The sequence below is a fragment of the Pseudopodoces humilis genome, chromosome 18 (genome assembly GCF_049639895.1).
Source record: "Pseudopodoces humilis isolate 2021_Gansu_Grassland_sample_001 chromosome 18, ASM4963989v1, whole genome shotgun sequence".
Lineage (NCBI taxonomy): Eukaryota > Metazoa > Chordata > Aves > Passeriformes > Paridae > Pseudopodoces > Pseudopodoces humilis.
This window is the reverse complement of record NC_142217.1, coordinates 17,970,302-17,988,801: the sequence shown is the minus strand read 5'-3', so window position 1 is coordinate 17,988,801 and position 18,500 is coordinate 17,970,302. Positions and strand designations below refer to the sequence as shown.

At 44.5% G+C, this 18,500-nt stretch overlaps 1 protein-coding gene across 4 annotated transcripts; it reads right to left on the bottom strand.

Annotated features, from left to right (window-relative positions):
- Positions 1-166: 166 nt before the first annotated feature.
- On the bottom strand, positions 167-18,500 carry IL21R (interleukin 21 receptor). 4 transcript variants are annotated; one of them, XM_014252777.2, is made up of 10 exons: positions 18,388-18,500; positions 17,936-18,026; positions 11,188-11,262; positions 8,026-8,131; positions 7,207-7,403; positions 5,397-5,548; positions 4,820-4,997; positions 3,414-3,513; positions 2,517-2,598; positions 167-2,011 (listed from the first exon to the last, which is right to left on the bottom strand). In XM_014252777.2, the coding sequence occupies exons 3-10, from the start codon at positions 11,240-11,242 to the stop codon at positions 1,106-1,108; spliced, it is 1,776 nt and encodes a 591-aa protein (XP_014108252.1). In that variant the 5' UTR covers positions 11,243-11,262; positions 17,936-18,026; positions 18,388-18,500; the 3' UTR covers positions 167-1,105. The 4 variants fall into 4 exon arrangements, with proteins under 4 accessions (XP_014108252.1, XP_087920165.1, XP_005523171.1 ...); XM_088064039.1 differs by lacking the exon at positions 18,388-18,500 and having other exon boundaries at positions 17,936-18,051; XM_005523114.3 differs by lacking the exons at positions 17,936-18,026; positions 18,388-18,500 and adding an exon at positions 15,488-15,623.

The following is an 18,500-nucleotide window of genomic DNA, read 5'->3' as shown; positions in this document are numbered from 1 at the left end:
CTCTCAAGATATGAGCTTCTGAAGCCAAACAGCCTATGGGTTAGCACTATGCCTATGTAAGATGAAGGACTTCACACTTAATTTCAGTATTACAATTAATTTTTAAGACAATTATCCTGAACAAATCAGTGATATGGAAATGTCAGAAATAAAAACAGATTCAAAGTTACAGGAAAATTTCATATTTAGTTTTATTAGCTAGCAGACATTGCTTGAAATTTGTGCTACTGACCTGTTAACAGCAGCAGAGCAAGTCAAAGGCAGAAGTGGCAGGCATAGCCAGGTAGGACAACGTTTCGATAATTCTGGCATAATTCTGAAAGCTGCTCAATTAATATTCTTGAAAAGTCCAGGGAGGGAATCTGACTCAATAGAAAAGCCTAGTAACAAGAATTTGTTTAGAATTATACATATTTTGAAAACTTTTCATTTGCAGACTCTACCTGAAAGTCTTTCTGAAACCTGAGTTGTGCTTGGTCTCTTGTACTTGCATTTCTGCAATGATTACATAAGAATTAGTTTTGATTCCCATAGACAGGTCTGGAAACCTTTGTAATTAACAAACTACTACAGCTGAGTTTGAAGAGCCAAAGGCAGTAGAAGATAAAGTAACATCATATGTTGTTTGGAAACGGTAGAGGAATTTTAATGTAGCAAACATTCTTTCCATGGGTTATGATTCTAAGGTTCCATGCACAGCCAAACTCTCAAGTCATGTGAGAATACAAGGGAAAATAACTTAAAGTTCTATGATCTTTATAAGGTTACTGCAAAATTTTTTGCATATCTACATAAGCCAAAGGATCGTTTTCAAGGTACAGTTGTTTTTTTCTGACATTTTTCTGACATCAAGGAAAGGTTGATTTATGATACTGAAAAAACCCAAAACCCAACAAAACTCAACAACATCAATCACAACAAATTTGAGACATTAATAGTATAAGTGGGAATAGAGACAGGCATATCTTGTGGACCTAACAGGTGTCAGTTTATGCAATAGAGTTTACACAAAGTATACTTAGTTTCTCTTCTGAATTTTGCTAACACTTCACTCCTGGCACACTATGGAAAAGGCCCCACACTCATCCAGGCAACATCAAAGTCCTTAGTTTGTCTGTGTCCCACTGAGAGGGCTCTCAGAGTGACAGGAGACCCACTGCTTGACATAGCTCCGTGGAAAGTCTTGCTCCTCCTGCTCGAGAGGGATGGGTGCACAAACGGTCTGACTGTTTTGCCCAAATTCAGAGTCAACTGGACTTCCACAGTCTGAGTCCACAAAGCCACTGTCAATAGTGTCCAAATCTACACAGATCAAAGGATAACTGTCACCAGGCCTTGTACTGTGAGGGAAGAAGTCATAGAAGCCTTCACTGTTAGAAACACTTTCACCATCAGGAGAAGGTAGAGAACCTGGATTTTCCAAATCCCACTGATGAGTCTGCAAGCAAAGGGCTTCTAGGATGTTCCCCACCCTTCCTTCCACTCCCCTTTCCCCTTGCTGATTGACTGGGCTCCTCAGGCGGTCTATGGACACAGAGCCTGAAGCAAGTATTTTGTCCTGTGAACTCAGATCAGCCAAATGCAAGTCACTGGATATCTTTCTGTCTTCCTCATCAATGTCAACCTTGGGGTAACCAGGCTCTCCAGCACTATCATCTTCCTTGTTGGCATGCTCATGTTCCCTGTTCACATGGTTACAGCTGCACTGGCAGTTACAAGATGTAAATTCATCAGCCACAGTCACTGTATCGATTGACAAGTGCCCGTATGACTGGTCCTCAGTCCTGCCACTACTGTTTACACTACACCACAGGGGCTGGCTGCCATGACCTGGGGCAGTCAGGCAAGATGCACAGGGCTTGCAAGGCAGATTCTTTCTCAGCTCATGCAGCTCTTCCTGTGGGGTGCTGTTGGAAGGATGCATGGTGTAAACTTCTAGGACTTCTGGAAGGACTATTCCCCATTCAAAGAAATCAAAGGTCATTTTCATATGGGATGCACCAACCCACTTCTGCAGAAAAGGAAACATGGGGAGAGAGAGATTAGCATCACAAGATTTGAGGTTCCACAGAAATAACCAAGTTTCTTACACTTCTCTAGGAAGTCAAACTCTAAAATCACTGACTCCTCTAATGTAACAGGAGGATCCTGTTATTATGAGACACAGGCAACTGCAGGAGAACTAACTGAAGTAATCGAAAATAATTAGCTCTGAGAGGTTTGCATGGCTTTGCAGTTTTCTCTGACACTCCTGTCAGGATCCTGGGGTTCAGAAATCACATTAACTCAGCTTACACATTGAGAGAACACATACAGAGAATAAGAAGTGGAGATATAACATAAAGGTCTTCATGGTACTGAACAGATACTGGAAAGGTCTGGCTCATATCTGGAGACATTTGGCAATCCTTTGAGAGAGATTACCCCTTCTACTGCCCTAATGAGAATCCCTTGCTCAGGATAGCATGATGGCCTTTTAGTCTGTCATGTGCTCCACTCGTGTGGCCCATTTATACCTTAAAATCTCCATTATGAGCCATGTAAAGAGGGTTGAAAAAGGGAGCAGGGTCTGGGATGCAAGCCATCTTCTTCCACAAGCTGGAAGAGAAAAGAGAAAAGCTTTGGGGTTAAGCATACATTACAGATGCAAAGCAAGGCATCTCCAGATCCATTTCAAGCAACCAGAATCACCTGTCCAGCCTTGTGAGTTAGCAAGTGACTGAGACTCCAAGGATGTCTTTTGCTGCCAGAGCCATCTAATAGCCTTTCTTGTGAACCTCAGTGTAGGTGAGGCCTCAGCACTTGCATACACACATTCACACTAAGGGAAGACATTCCAGTTTTTTTCCTTCCTGGAAAAGCACCAAATGCTAGGAATGTGTTCTCACTGAGTCTGGGCTGGTTTGTGGTCTGCAGGCCAGGACTCTTCTCTATGCAATTCATCTGTGAACCTGGGCTGTGCCAGCCCTATTGCTGCACCAGCCCAGCCCTCCTCCATGTCAGCACTCCATATCTCTTCAAGGATATGAGAAACCTCTGATAGGGGCAGGGTCCTCCAACCAGCATTGAGCGACCTATGCCAGCTTTGGAAAGGGGAAGCTAGCTCTGCTACTGCTCTATCTGGCAATTGCAAAGAACAGACAAGGCCAGGAGAACAGCTCAGGAGGCTGTATGCCTCGCTTCATCCCGATGTGGCACCATCTTGTCCCAGCCTGCTGAGTGGCAGCAGAGCCTCAGAGAAAAGCAGGTCACTTGCTGCAGTACATCAGCCGGTGACCATTCTTGGCTGTCTCTCACAGGCCCATAGCTGCCCACTCATAGATATACAAGACTCAAGGAAGGAGGCATGTGAACACCCATCTTTAACAAGACAGAATAAAAGAACTACCTCCTGCCTCCTGAAGCATTCTTACCTCTGCTGTTTGGCCAGAAATGTTGTGATTGAGGCTATGATTGCCACGACAATACCAAACAGCAACAGCCATTCCATGCCATGGGCTGTCTGTGTCACTGCTGGAGAAAGAGACAAGGTCATTCAGACTCACCTTGTATTTATACTCCAATCAGTAAACAGGAGATGGTGGGGAGAAAAAGGGTCTTTGGAATGGAAAGTGTTGTCAAGCAAAGGAATGGGCTGCTCAAGGAGGTGGTGGAGTCACTGTCCCTGGAGGTGTTCAAGAGACTGGACATTGCACTTAGTACTATGGTCTAGTTGTTAAAGTGACCATCAAAGATTGGACCTGATGATCTTAGAGGTCTTTTCCAACCTAAATGATTCTATGACACACAATTTATATCCCATATTCTCTCACTGGGATATCGAGGCTGTCACCTAGGTATCAGTACTCCAGACAGGTCCGATTGAGAGCGCTCAGAGATGACTGCATCAATGAAAGGAGCATTACATCAGCCGCCCTACAACCTGGCTGCACCTCAGATAGGCAGCCAACATAGTTAGGGCAGGACAGCTCCTTGCCACAAAGACCCCTGGTGTTTCTGACTCCTGGTTTAGAGACACCTCCACAGATGATCTGTGAAGTGAAAGAGTGCAGCTGATTAGAGACAGGTGTTGACTAGATGACTGCCTGGTGGCTGCTGTCCACCTGTGATGAAAAGGAGCACTGCTGAGATCCAGAACTCAGATATCCCTTAGCAAATGAAGCCTGGCCCTGCTGCCACAGCACCAGGTTAACCGTGTAATACTTCAGCTCGTGCTGCAGATCAGTGAGAGCAGGGAAGTTCAGCATGTGCTGCTGGCATTGACCCCAGTCATTTTGCACCTGCTCTGTTGGAGAAAAGGCTCCTTATTTTCATAGCCTCTGTTCCACCACGACAAGGATCAGTGTACTTCCATGTATGAAGTACTGTGAACTCCCTCCAGAGTGGTGGCTACCAAACAAAACACCCATGCCCAGCATGACCAAACATCAGAGTCCAGCCATAGAACTCAGGTTTGAGAGCAGCATCTCCCTCCCCTCAGCTGAAGACAACACTAAGACCCAGTAGAGGAGATCTCCCTCATTTCTAAAAGCTGCAAGCAGGACCCTGGACATTTGACACTGAAAAGGATCTAGAGGCTGCACTCCTGCAAGTGGCATCCAAATGTACAGGCAACCCCAAAAAACACTCTTCTTTTGCTACACAGTGAGAACAACAATAGTGACAGCCCAGGTTCACATAATCAGTGAGGGAGATAACCATACCTGTCTTTACTGGACTGTTCAAAATTTCTTCTAACTAATTAGATTTTATTAAATTTCTGAAAGCATATTCTGACACTGGACTAATTGACAGGGAAAGGAGATCTGGCAGCACATACTGGCAGGGCTGGTTTTCAGTAACAGCGGAGAACTCCATTCACTCCAAAAACCACCATAGCCACTGTCTTCCTGGGGTCTAGCTCTCACTTGGAACTCGTACTCAGTGTTCGCCTGTAGTTCCCATGGCAGGATCACCAATGTCCGTTTATCTTCATGAACAGCTTTAGTCTTCTGAGTCTGTGAATGATTAAACACCAAACACTAGAGTGACTGCTCTGACTTTGCTCGCACTGCTGCACAGTGAGGATACCTGCAAAATAACCTCTTCTGCTTTCATGTTGTTTCTGCAAGGCCATGCTCTGACTGGTCAGCAGCTGCATGCAATCCTGGGGGAGCCTTCCAGGCAGGACAGCATGAGAATCAAATGAATTATCAGCCTTCCTCACATGATCTAATACTTCTCAAACAGCTTCTCAATTATATTTTGGGTTTGCCCGTTTTTAGCCCAGTCAAGCAGAGACACATTTGTTCTAAACCATGAAAACCCTTCTTTTCCACCAGTGATACTGTCCTGGTTGTGCTGGCCTCCTCTTCTCTGGTACACCCTACTTGATGGTAAACTGACATCTCACTTACCTCCCAGGTGTCAGTTCTTCTTTTGTAACGCAGCTGATATTCCAGCTCCTCATTCAAAAAATAAAAGGAAGAGTTCTGATAGATGGTTTCCCAAGAAATATTGTAACCCTCTGAGAACAAAGCGTTCAGGTTGAATGGAGGCTGTGGTTTTACTGGAAGACAGGATAGTGTTACCTTTTATAAGATTACTACAATTAAGAGATAGCCCAACATGGTATCATGTTACCGCTACAGTGAATAGGGAACAAAGCTGCCCTTTGTGGTGGCAGTGGTGGGCCTCCCTATACTAGAGAACATTCACAGCATTCCTGCCCTCAGCCATGCACCAAACCTCACATGTAAGGAGCATAATGAAATCAGGACCACGGTTCTCTGAATATATCTTCTGCTTGTCTCTGAACCTCCTTATTGCCTATGGAGATGGAAGGATAGTGCACAGGGCTAATAAACTCCTGGGAGATTATGTAAAACGCAGAGCACCTTGTTCTTCTCATGGCATAAAAGAACTCTGTGTAGTTCACTCACAAAATTGGGGAAATGCCCCTCACGTAACAGAGTCATGAGGAAAAGCTGAGGATAGGGGACATTGCATAAGCACACAGCAGTCCCAACTGCCTGAAAAGCAAGCTTTTGTATCCCTGCAGGGAGTGTTTATATATTGAAAAGCAGTAATGCAAAACCCCAGCAGTCTGCAGGTCCCACCACTTAGCTAATATGCCTTTGGATGAGGATCTCTAGGAGATATGCAAAGCACTTACCACCCAGTCTCTAGGCTGTCAGTGGGAGCAAGGACGCTTTCTGAAATGTTTTGGCATTTGTCAAAAAGATGACACCTCTCAAGTAAAGTTTAATTTCAGAAGAAGCCAAATAGAAAAATCCTTTTCCTATGTCTGCGTGGTACCCATCTGCCTAGGTAATCCCTCCTTTTCTTCACAGTTTGCTATACAACCCAGAACACACCAACATTCCACCAAGTCAGCTACATGATTGCATTCAGTCTTCATGTCATACAGGAGAAATGATTAGGAATTGCCCCAGAGACGGGAACTGTCACATCCAGTATATCTGGGACACCTTGTGCCACCCAAAAAAATGTCATGTCAGTTCAGGTGTCCACTGCAAAAGCCTTTTGGGAGCCTCCAGCTCCTTGGATGTTACAAGAGAGCTGGAGAAAGATTTTTGACAAGGGCATGTAATGACAGGACAAGGGGGAATGGCTTCACACTGATAGAGGACAGCGTTAGATGGGATATCAGGGAGGAATTCTTGTCTGTGAAGGTGGTGAGGAACCAGCACAGGTTGCTCAGATCCATGAAAGTGGAATCTGCTGCCATCCCTGGAAGTGTCCAAGACCAGGTTGGACAGGGCTTGGAGCAACCTGGTCTAATGGAAGGTGTTCTTGCCCATCACAGAGGGTTGGAGCTGAATGATCCTTAAGGTCCCTTCCAACCCAAACTATTTTAAGGATGCCATGATTTGTGACATTTGTAACAAAGCAGTTCCTCCCTCCCTTTAGAATCCAGCCAAGAACAAGCTCTTGCATAGCCTAGGTATGAGACTGGTCTAAGGTGGATATTTATCACCTACTGCTTCATGGGGAAAAGGAATTTCCCCATAAAAATCATGGACCAAGCCAGCTCTAAGCTCAGCCTCAAGCATAATAGCAGTAATAAGAGCACAGTGCTTTATGTAGATGAGTGTACAGCAAACATAGCCCCACACTGCTTGCTTCCACTCTTACTCCTTGCCCAGACTATCCTAGCACATAAAGTCAAACAGTATTTATCAAATTCACCATTTTTGTACTTACTGTTGTCTGACAAATAAAAATCTTTGGAAAGCACATGGTGCCTATCAGCTATCTCTGTGACATCCACCTGGACTTTGGTATCTGCCAGGAGTTCAGTCATGTCCACAGTGCACATGTACTGTGTGTGACTGCTGTTCCCTGACAATTGCAAGAGACTGCAGGCAGCCACAGTATTTTCTGGATCTTCCTCAGGAAACCTAAAAAAGCCAAAATGAAAAAGTCTGCATGTATCACATACTGTAGCTGGATTAATTTGTTGCTGAACCACCAGGCATAGGAAATAATTAAAATGAAGAATCAACATGTTCAAATAAAAAAATGTCTTTGAACTTAAACATATTTCTTTTCCCTTCTACTTGCTCAGCTTAGCATTTTTGAGAGAATAGGAAAGTGTTTCTGGAAAGGAAAGGTGCTCCTGAGGTTTACACAGCCCAAGACTGCATCCACTTCCTTGCTGGGGCAGAACAGCAGCAGACTGGACAATCTGTGTGAGCCCTACCAATACACAAAGGTGAAAGTTGACTTATAACAATTGCAAAGGGCAAGGTATTCCCATGGCAGCAGGGAAGGCAATGCTAAGGAAGCTGGAGTCAGCATAGCAGTCAGCAGCAAGAAGCACAGTCAGTGGAGACAGGAACCAGGGGTCCTTTGCTAGGGAAGAAGTCAGTTTGTAACTGAAGTGCAAAATAGCAAGTGAAAAACCCGCATGACAGCAAAACCAGGATTTCTACCTAACAAAGAGAACAGAAGGTCGCCACTGCGCTATGGCCATGGAGAGGCTCCTGCTAAGTGGACTTTTCTCATCCCACCAAGTCATACCATGTTGCAGTGAGGTTGTATGAACCGCCACCCAACTCGTCTCGCAGGATACAGGACAGGGTCTGTACATAGTCCACAAAACAAGTGAGGCTTTCACAGCACAAAGCTGGAGGTTTGGAAAGAGAAAACACAGTATCAACTTCAGTGATAAAGCAAAAAGAACTTTGTATCAATATATGCACTCTTCAGGGTTCCCACTAAATCTGAAGCGAACAGATGGGTCTCTGACAACCGTTCTCCCTCCCGCTGAAAGTCTCCAGTTTTGGGGCATAAGATGTGTTCCAACTCTACAGGGTGGCAAGTCATTGATGGCAAGATAAGTGTCAAACAAAAACCTATTCAAAATGCTGTGGCAGCCAAAATTAGGAAATGCCCAAATTTTGACTGAATTTTCAGACTTATCCCTGTCTCTCAGACAATCGCTACAGCAGAGTCACATATACAGAGTAGCATATTCAAACGTTTTAATGACACCACTTTCTAAACTGAGTACTGTTCTTTGCTAGTCTAGCTTTCATTGGACATCTACATAGCGCTTTACCTATTTTTTTAAAAGTGCTATTTTAGTGATTTTTCTTTGCCATTCTCTTTTCAGTTTTCTAAAGCTAGATATCTGCAGCATCAATACTTTTTATGTCCAGCTCCAGAGCCTTGAAGTATGTTTTCCATGAAACTGGGAATAAAAAATATTGCCAGTTTGTAGTTATTATAATCTCTATGAAACATCCTGATAAGCACAATTTTATAATTACAGACTTCCTAAGAGAAGTTGAGAGGCAATTATAGAACTTACACCAGTCATTAGGAAAATCAAGTAATTTTTTGAAAGTGGTCACAAAGCAGCATTTATACTCTTGTACTTTTTCTGCAGGAGCTCTGCTCACAGAGCAGTATTCAGTATGTGTTTTATAAAAGTACACTTGTCCTGTAGATAACACACTTATCTCCCTGGATTTCAAGGCAGGTAAGATAGTAGCACAGTGAGAAGTGTCTACATTGACGAGTCCCCTCCTGACAGCTGCCTGGGCTGACAAGAACCACCACCATCACACTAGGAATGGCTGAATGAAGAAAGGCCTACAGGAGATGCAGAATGCCACGCTGGTTCAAACAATGCCTACTGCAGTGACCATTCATTTCTGACATGTAAAGTATCACCCCTTTTCAATGAGAATAAAATTATCATCATCTGGGAAAAGACCCAAGATTGTTACATCCATACTTAAATCAGGCATGGGTCCTTCCCTACCGTGAAGTGTGCTCCCAGCCTCCTGAGAACACAGCACTCTGCAGCCATCAGGCAACCAAACTATTTTATGCTAACCATGCTGCGAGCTCACTTCCCTTTGTTGTTCTGCTGCTTTCTTGGTCAGAGGAGTTGCACTCTGGGCTTCCTCCTTCCCTGCTGCAACATGCTTTATGTCCAGAGTGTTGTTTGCTAATATGCTATGCTCAGCTGAAGCTGTATGCAGAGAACCACTGCGGAATGCAGCCACTGTGTGCAGTGATGGACCAGAAACATCTGTTCCACTCTCCAGATCAAATGGCTGTCCACACAGACAAGCTGTCTGGATTGACAGCCACAATGCACAGCAGGCATGTCCAGCAGAGGGTGCAGCCTCTTTCTAGGGTGGAGTAAGTTCAGAGGAAAACAAAGTCCAACTTTTCCGTGCTGAAGTCACCCACGACCCATTACAACATTTACTTCCAAGTCCTTACATATCAGAGCACACACTACTCTCCTTACATGAACTCTGGGCAGCACTCAGATTTGCATACAAGATCCTCCTTAACTCAAAGAGTTAGGATGGTGGCTTGGGGATGTTTGCAACAGATTCGTCCCAAGGATGTACATGTGATTTTTTTAAACCTTCATTTTGACTCTCTAATTTCACACCGACTTCAGAATTCTGTTCTAAAATTTTTATTAAGTTTTCACATTTTATTTTGAACCCTCAATAGACTCTTCTGAGGGTCGTGGTCAAAGCACTGTTTAGTTTTGAATTCTGAGCAACATACTTTTTCTCTTTTAGCCTAACTTTGTTTTCCTAGAAAAATGGGGTTAGGAATCTCTTGCATTCCTTTATAAAGAGCAGCAACAATTAGCAACAATTAGTATAGGCTACTAATCAGCAGTAATTAGCATTCTTCTATGCTTTTTTGTTAATTAGTCAGACAGACTACTATTCCTAGGTAGCTGGTAAGTTGCAAGGGTATCTTTGGGCAAGAATCTGTTAACAAAATTAAGACGACAGCTTTTTACTGGGAAAAGAATAATTAAGTGTCCTAAAATTAGTTAGTTAGATCTAGAATGAAATATCTGTCCTTGGCAGCTTCAGAAACAAGAATTGAATACTAATGGTAAGGTCTAAATTGATCCAAACTGAAATTAGTACATTGTAGTTCCCTGGCTTGCATCACACAAAATTCAGACCAGATATCACAGTGGTCCCCTATGACATGAAGATATAATTCTGAATGCATCTTTTCTTCATATTTAGGTCTGGGGCAGGTCCGATGCCCTCCTACAAGCAGCAGGTAAGATACTGAACTTGCATGGTTCCCTGCAGACATGGCTGTCACTGCTTTTTTCTGTCCAGCTGATCTGTTCAGAAAGTCAGATTGGAGTCAGCTGGAGTTTGCAGTGTGGGTAGGAACCAGCAAAGAAGTGTGTGTGTGTGTGTGTGTGTGTGTGTGTGTGTGTGTGTGTGTGTGTGTGAGAGACTGTATGCACAATCCAATCCTAAGCAAAAGGACTCAGGCTAGGAGAGGTTCACTCCACTGACCCTGGCTGACAGCAACCCTGGGGATATCCTGGTCTTGGCCATCAAAACCTTTTCTATAGCAAAGGGTATTTTTGGTGGGGGAAATCCTACTCTAATGTCACTAGGAGACATTTCAGTGCAAGGCAGGCACTACCTCTGCAGGCTCTGCCGGTGCTGCTCCCCAGAGCAGTACACAGCCTGGCTGAACTCTGCCCAGCACCTTCCTGTGCCCGTCCTCCACTCATTACTGCATGGAACTGTCTCCCCTGGGAACTTATCTTGTGTTTGCTGTCCCATGGCAACCTTGTGCCATGCCCATCTCATCAGAGCCAGCACACATGGTCACTAAGATAAATCCTGTGGGTGTACAAGAGGAAAGTAAGTACTGAGTACTTACCGTACTGGAAAAAAAGGCAGAAGAAAATATTCTGGAGCCACTGTTTGTTCCTCATGGTGGTTCTCACTGGATGTCCTGGGGAAGAAGATAACAAAACAAAACAGAAAAACAACCACAAACAAGACTTCCACAATCAATTTAAAGCTCCACTCAGGCATCTACTTAACTAAGGTTGAAGTGGAATTAATCTTGCTTTCATTTAAACATGTAAAAGTAGTGCCTTATTTAGACAATTTATTTCAGCTCTCCTATATGTATCTATTCCATGGGCTAAGGGGGGGATGAGCAACAGCCTGCCAACTTGCCATAAGCAAGGTCAGTGAAATCTTTGCTCCTTGCCAGCAGGTGCACAGAGAAAGCAACAAAGAGACTGCAGCTCGGGCTATCCAGGCAACAGGAAAGACTCTTAGGTTAATTGCAAACCCATTTTTTCTTTATTAGTATCTTGCAACTAGGAATGGCTTGGCACTAGAAGTGACATTGCTGCAGATTAAACAGCTATACAGTGAATTAGCCAAATGGAGTCTGAATATCATTGTGGGTCTGTGTGAGGAAAGCTAGTAAGAACTCATTGATTTGGCCTATCCATAATTAAATAAACATGAAATATCTAGTTAAGGGACTCCAGAAAGACAGACCAAAGGAAAAAAAGAAAAAAAAAAACCCAAACAGCCTCCCATGTAGTATCCAAGAGAACAATGTACAGTACTGACTGCAGGTAGAGGCTGCATGATGGTTTAGTGAAGAGGGCCTACAAGACAGTCTTCAGAGAAGATGACAGCAGGATGTTTAAAACAGAGGAAATGGTATCACATACAAATGACCACAGGCCCTGCTCCAAGACAAAGCCCTCAAGTCATATAATGCATTTAAGGCTGTGTTTTAACAGCATTTAAACATTTATAGAAACACATGGATATGTACAGAAAGGCTTAAAATGTGCTCCCTGCAGAGTACTGGCTGTTGATACTTTGTACAGACTCCAGCACTGTTTTCTCAAGCTATTCTTAAATGGGACAAATCTTCAGAGAAGAAATGTGTATTATTTGGAGGGCACAGTTTTATTGAAAGCAAGTTGCAAGGATGCACAGGCAGCAGGAAGGGCCTATATGCCATGACACATAGTCTGATCTACCCTTTTAATTAAAAAAAAATCACCCCTTGTCCTATAGCAACAGACACTGCTAAAAGGTTTGTCCTTATCTTTCTTACTGGCTCCTTTTAAATAATGAAAGGTTGCAGTAAGGTCTCCTCAAAGCCTGCTCTTCTCCAGGCTGAACAAGCCCAACTCTCCCAGCCTGCCATACATAGCAGAGGTGCTCCAGCCCTTGGAGCATCTCTGTGGCCTCCTCTGGACTCACTACAGCAGCTACACGTGCTTGTCACATTAGGGTCCCAGACCTGAAGGCAGAACACCAGGCAGGGTGTCAAGAGAGCAGGGTAGGGGAGAGAATCCCCTCACTCTATAAGCTGTCCACACCGCTGGGGAAGAACCCCGGGACACGGGGGTCTCTGGGCTACTAGCACACATAGCCTGCTTATGGCCAGCTTTGTATCCACCACTGCCCCAGGTCCTCATCAGCAGAACTGGTCTCAATCTGTTTGTCCCTCAGCCTGTATTCATAGATGGGGTTGCAGGTATCCAGGTCCTGAGGTGCCTATGCTGCATTCACTACAAGCAACAAATACCCAGGCAATCGCTCAGCAGAGAGAACACCATGAGGTCTTTAAGACTTGGGGAACATTTGTGGTGTATAAAAATTTCCCAGGTTTACTCAAATAATGAAAGCAAAACAAATTTGGCAGCCACCAGAAAGCCCCTGCAGCCTCATGTGAGCTCACAGACATGCTCTCAGGGTGTCAGTGCCCAGGTGAGACCAGCAAGACTCACTCTGGAGGTGCCACAGACACTGTGTCACACCCTGCTGTGGGAGCAATGATGCAGCTGCTGCCCCTTCTTTCCTACCAAACAAACCCTACCCATGGAGCACTGTTCCAGCTCAGCACGGAGCCCCAGGCACCCTGCCATCCTCCCTCACCTGTTGCCAGTGTCAGGGCAAACTCTCAACCTTTATCTCCCAGCCCTTCTTTCTGCATCACACATTGCCTTGAGTAAACATCTTTTCTTTACCCCTCTAGTCCAACCTCTCCAAGTTTTCTCTGTATAATAACACTTGTCATTTGACACTTGCCACCACTACTTCTGGTGGTGCAGTCCCTAGTTGCAGATACAGTCCACTGTCTAACTCCACCTTGTGATCTCACCTATCTTCCATTGCTCCTCCCCAAATCCTCATTCCTTTGAGGAAGGCCTCCTGTTATCCTGCCATCTGAAACCTGCTCACTTGACTTCATGCTCAGACAGGCTCCACCATGAGCCCATCTCAGCATCACTTTGTATTGTGACTGTCACACTCCACACTCTTGGCCACCACGGAAAACAAAGAAAGGCAACTTGCTACCGGGGAAGGGGGAAGGAGGGCTGGGCCATCAGAGAGGTCTGCAGACCCCCCACTTATTTCAGAATCCAATTGGCAGGGATTTTGATGTTTTGTATTCATGATGTTGCAGTAGCTCCCTGCTTTTATGCTCATTTCTGCCTAAATGAACAGACCAATGCAAGGAAAATCTTTGCTGCTTTTACCTATTGGAATTTCCTTTGCCTGCTCAGAGAATGGTATCATCAACCTGAAGCGACAGTCAGGACTGAACAGGAAAAAGTCAAAGCAAGAAACCCAAGTATCTCATTGGGTAGATATTTTTACAGAGTTACCAGAGGCTGTCATTACACAATGTGGAGAGGTTAGCACACAGCCTTGTAATCTAGAGGGAAGATTCCTGAAGAAGAGCACCATTGCAAAAATAAGAAAACCAGAAGGATCTGCTAAAATAGCTGAAACAAAGAGACAATACTTTCTCAGTTGGGATGCCACTGTCCCATCTCTTACCCTTGCCAGTGCCCACAGATTAGTGCAACATTTATCTCCATCTCTTTCCCTACCTCAGTGTGGTAGGAAAGGACTGTGACCTCTAAGAGCACCATAGACAGTTTCAGTACTGCTGAAATTATCTGCCCTCCTGGCTGTGTTCTAGATTGTTATGACAAGACATGAACAAAGAAGATATGTACAGAAGAGCTGGGAAACCTGCAGCTCCACAGCAGCATCTTTGTGGTCTTTGATACCAGAGACCTCATGACTCCAATGGAGATGTATAGCAGCATCTATATTCAGCCCTAATATATAGCATCTATAAGCATAATATATAAGCATCTATATAGCAGCCCTAATTCTGAAAGCATGCTCCAGTCAGGCACCCTGCAAGCTTCAATCCCAGTCTATTATTGGGATCCCCACCTTTCCTACGTCCCTCCATTTGTTACACCCTTCCCATTTGCTTCTATCTATGAGCATGTGATTGTTCACGTGGAGGAAGGAGTGGCAGTGGGCAATGAGCAGAGGCAGGAATTTATTCCCAGTCTGGCACTAGAAAAGTCCTTTCTACCACCTCATTTCATTTTCTCGGTCTGTGAAATGGGGACTCTGAATCAGCTTCACACATCCTTGCAACACAGACATTTCTTATAAAATGTCAAGCATTGTACAGCTGCCAAGTACCACTTCTGCAAACTCTGTAGTATCCTTATGAGACCACAACAATAAAGTTGAATAGTTATTCAAAATATACACGTGTAAATGATGCTACAGGTTTTTAATATACCAGAGAATAGGAAATAGGAGCAATACAGACAGACATTTATGAAGATTATTTTTGGTAAGGATCTGGAAATATGATGCTATAAGCTGCCAAACATGGATGCAGCCTAAGCTCACAGTTTGAAGTGTTTCCAGGAAATGTATGTACATAAAAAACAAACACCTCCCCCCAAAAAACAAAAAAATAAACCCAAAAAACCCCAAAAAACCCAAAACCCACCAAAACAAAACTGATTAAGAACTCATTTTAAATAAAAAAAGAGAGGGAAAAAATATGGTATTTCCAGCACCAGAAAATGAATTTTTGCACCCAAGCAAAAAAAGTGGAAGACACAGTCCACCAGTTATGTGCCCAAACAAGCTTTCTTCTTGAAAAAAAAATCATAATCAATGCACACTGCTATCTAATCACAAAGCTGAAGCAACAGGGAGACAAAGGGGTGCTCTGCCTGTCCAGAGGCTAAGTGCAATGACAGGTGGGGCACAGGGGCCACATCAGCTATAAGAAAGATTTACAGTGAAATTGAGACATCAAGCAGGAACAAACTGGCAGCAGGGAAAATTGGTGGAAAGGTGGACATTACCTGCCCTGTTCTGTGCATTTCAGCCCTCCAGCTCTTCCATGACCAGCCTGGTTAAATCATTACTGCAACTGCAGACCCCACCTGGGGAGCTGGGGAGCAGGTGTGTCGCCTCAGCACTGAGTAAGAGCAAAGCCTACTTGTGCACAACCAAGGGCTGTGGTGAATTGGAATTCACAGCGATAAATGGAGATTGACGTCACCACTGTATCAGTATTACTGTGCCAACAGAAGGATGTGGTGAGAGGAGGTGATGAATTCAGGTCCAAACACCCACACAACATTTATTACTGTACTGCTCTGCTTTCTTACATGAGAAAAGGGTGGGAGAGCTGATAAAAACTCACAAGCTTCATATCTAAAAGGTCATAGTGGGGCTGGTGACTTGTGCAGTGAAGAGGCATCAGTGTCAAGGTATTAAAGGGCTAAGTCAAACTGCATAGTACAGCATGTGCCACATTGGAGACAGTCAAGCACCAAAGTGTTCAGCCATTCCCCAAATGGTCCCAGGATCAGGGCAACAGCACCAATCCTCAGGCCACAGGCAGAGGTCATCTGGCTCCTATAGAGGTGAGAGGCTCACCCCTGTCATGTCTCATGCCTGGGACTTGTGTCTGGGATGGGTCTGTTAAGATTGCAAGGTTGACACTGAGGGAGGGGCCATCAACTTTAATCATACCTTTAAAGGGGCTTCAAGGAACCCATGCACACTCTATCCTTGGACAAGAGGGAAATGAGCAGCACTATGGAGGGATTTGGCACACACAGCACAGTGTGGAAGCAGGAGGAACTAGGAGCAAGAACAAGGAGCTGTAATAACCCAAGAAGACATAAGCAGTGAAGGTAGCACAAAGCAGCTGGGTGCAGGATGAGGGAGCTCCATGTTCAGCCCTCCATGCCTCTGACTCACCCTGTGAAAAACATGTTTTGGAATGTTCAGGCCAGGGCAGGTGGCTCTTGACCATGCTTGCCAGGTAGCTGCTGGTAACTGAGCTGGTTGTACACAGAACATGCATGGAGAAGGCCACATGACTTAGTCCAGAAGCTACTCCTCATGGTGTTTGGAGCAGCCTCTGTGAAAGACCAGCTCTTCCTTCTGCATGTTTTGTAGATGATTTACAGGCACAATGTCAGGCCCAAGCTTCTAGAAAAGACTTGTCTCAGCTGATGGTGCCTGAGGGTTGTGGAGATTGTCACCACTCTTGGGTCCAGTGTAGGGTTAATGAGCCTGAGTGGCTAAGTCAGAAGTTTCCCAGGCTCTTAGTAATATCTTTCTGTTGTGAAAAGCACACCAGGACAGTGGTGTAATTTTTGCTCCCTAATTGCACAGGACTCTTCAAGGGGTGCCAATACTGTTATTTGTGCAGAGGAGGGAGGGAAAGAACAGCATGTGTGACCAGTCCAAACAGTGATAGTCTGGCAGTCACAAGCCACACTACTTTTTAACCATGTAATAATATTCATTTGATATTACAGAGCTAATTTTAATCACAGGAACACTGGTAACACTGTAAGACCAATGGCTTTATAAATTTAAACACATTGCACCAAAAAGACCTGTTATCCTCAAATTTAACTCATAAAAACTGTGATTTCAGCCCAGCCTGCAGCAGTAATATTCACCAAGAATCAAGAGTGAAAGGCACATAAGGGAAGGCTTGGTAGATTCTGTTATTCATGACCCAAAACCATTTTGCCATTACTGGAAGAACAGCAACGTATGTATGTATTTATCAGCAAGAATACACATCAAAAAAAACAACATTCAGAGCTGACAATTCCTTTCTCTAGCATATAAAACTAGTCACACTTGGAGTTATCAGGTTCATGATTTGAAGAAAAAGAGAAAAAACTCCACAGAAACAGTACTACCTCTGTACTTTCTTCCTGTCATAACAGAATTAAACCAATATCCCCAACAGCATCAAAGATACAGACCTGGTATAACTCTCGGGTCAAAGGCACCATTACTGGCTGGTGACATTTAGGAGGAAGATAATCACACATTATGACAAATAAAAAATGGCAGGAGAACAGCTGAGACACGAGTAACAGTGTTCTTCTGGATGGGAAAGCAATAGAGGAAACCACCTCAAAGCTCAGGAAACAGGTTAAAATATGAATGAGCCAGGCAGAAAGCAGAGGTGTTAGTCAGCAAAGCAGCAGGTTGAAAAACACCAAAGCTCCACAGGTGATGGATGTGAGCTGACACAGGATGCTGCAGGGGAGGGAGGAGTTCATTACTTTCAGTCTGGGGAATACTGAATGTCATCTGCAGAGACTCCAGCATCCTGCCCTCCTGCCTCCCTTCTGCTTTTGCCAGTTATCTGCAGCTATCAACACTGGGGTCAGCCTTGTTTTCCCCAATATCCATCAAGTCTGAACCCATACTGCATGAATACTGCAGTAAGAGGACATCACTTCAGCTCTAGCCAGAGGGAAAGGGCTTACCTTCACAGAGCTGTGGCTATGTGTGTCTTGCTCACATGAAGGAGATTGCACATAGGCTTGTATCTTCTCTTAGGAAATCACCAGACACATGCTGGTAAAGAGAAACAGGAATGACTGTGCTTGTGAACTCACCCTGACCATCTGGAACAGAAACCTACAGCTCTGCTCAGGCTCAAACCCAGCTGCACCATGCAAAGCATGCCCAGAGCATCTCTGCACAAGATCAGCAAGATGCCATGTGTTCCCACAGTGCTCGCCTGAATTGGCAGTGCAGGCAGAACTCCCTGCTCCTTCCATGCAGGTTGGCAGAAACCGATCCCATTAGAGGCAACTTCTATCAGCTTGTCCCCAGATCTCTGCGAGTGGGGATGCACCAAGACCAGAACTCTACTGCTGGCACACAGCTATTTATGGCAAGATCCTCATCTGCATCTCATGGAGCTCTGGCTTACCACAGCTGTTGAAAATCAACACGTGCCATCTATCCTGCCTGGCTGCAGCTCTTCCACACTTGGGGTGGTGCAGCAATGGAGTGTGCCTTAGGCAGCTTCTAGCACCTGTCATG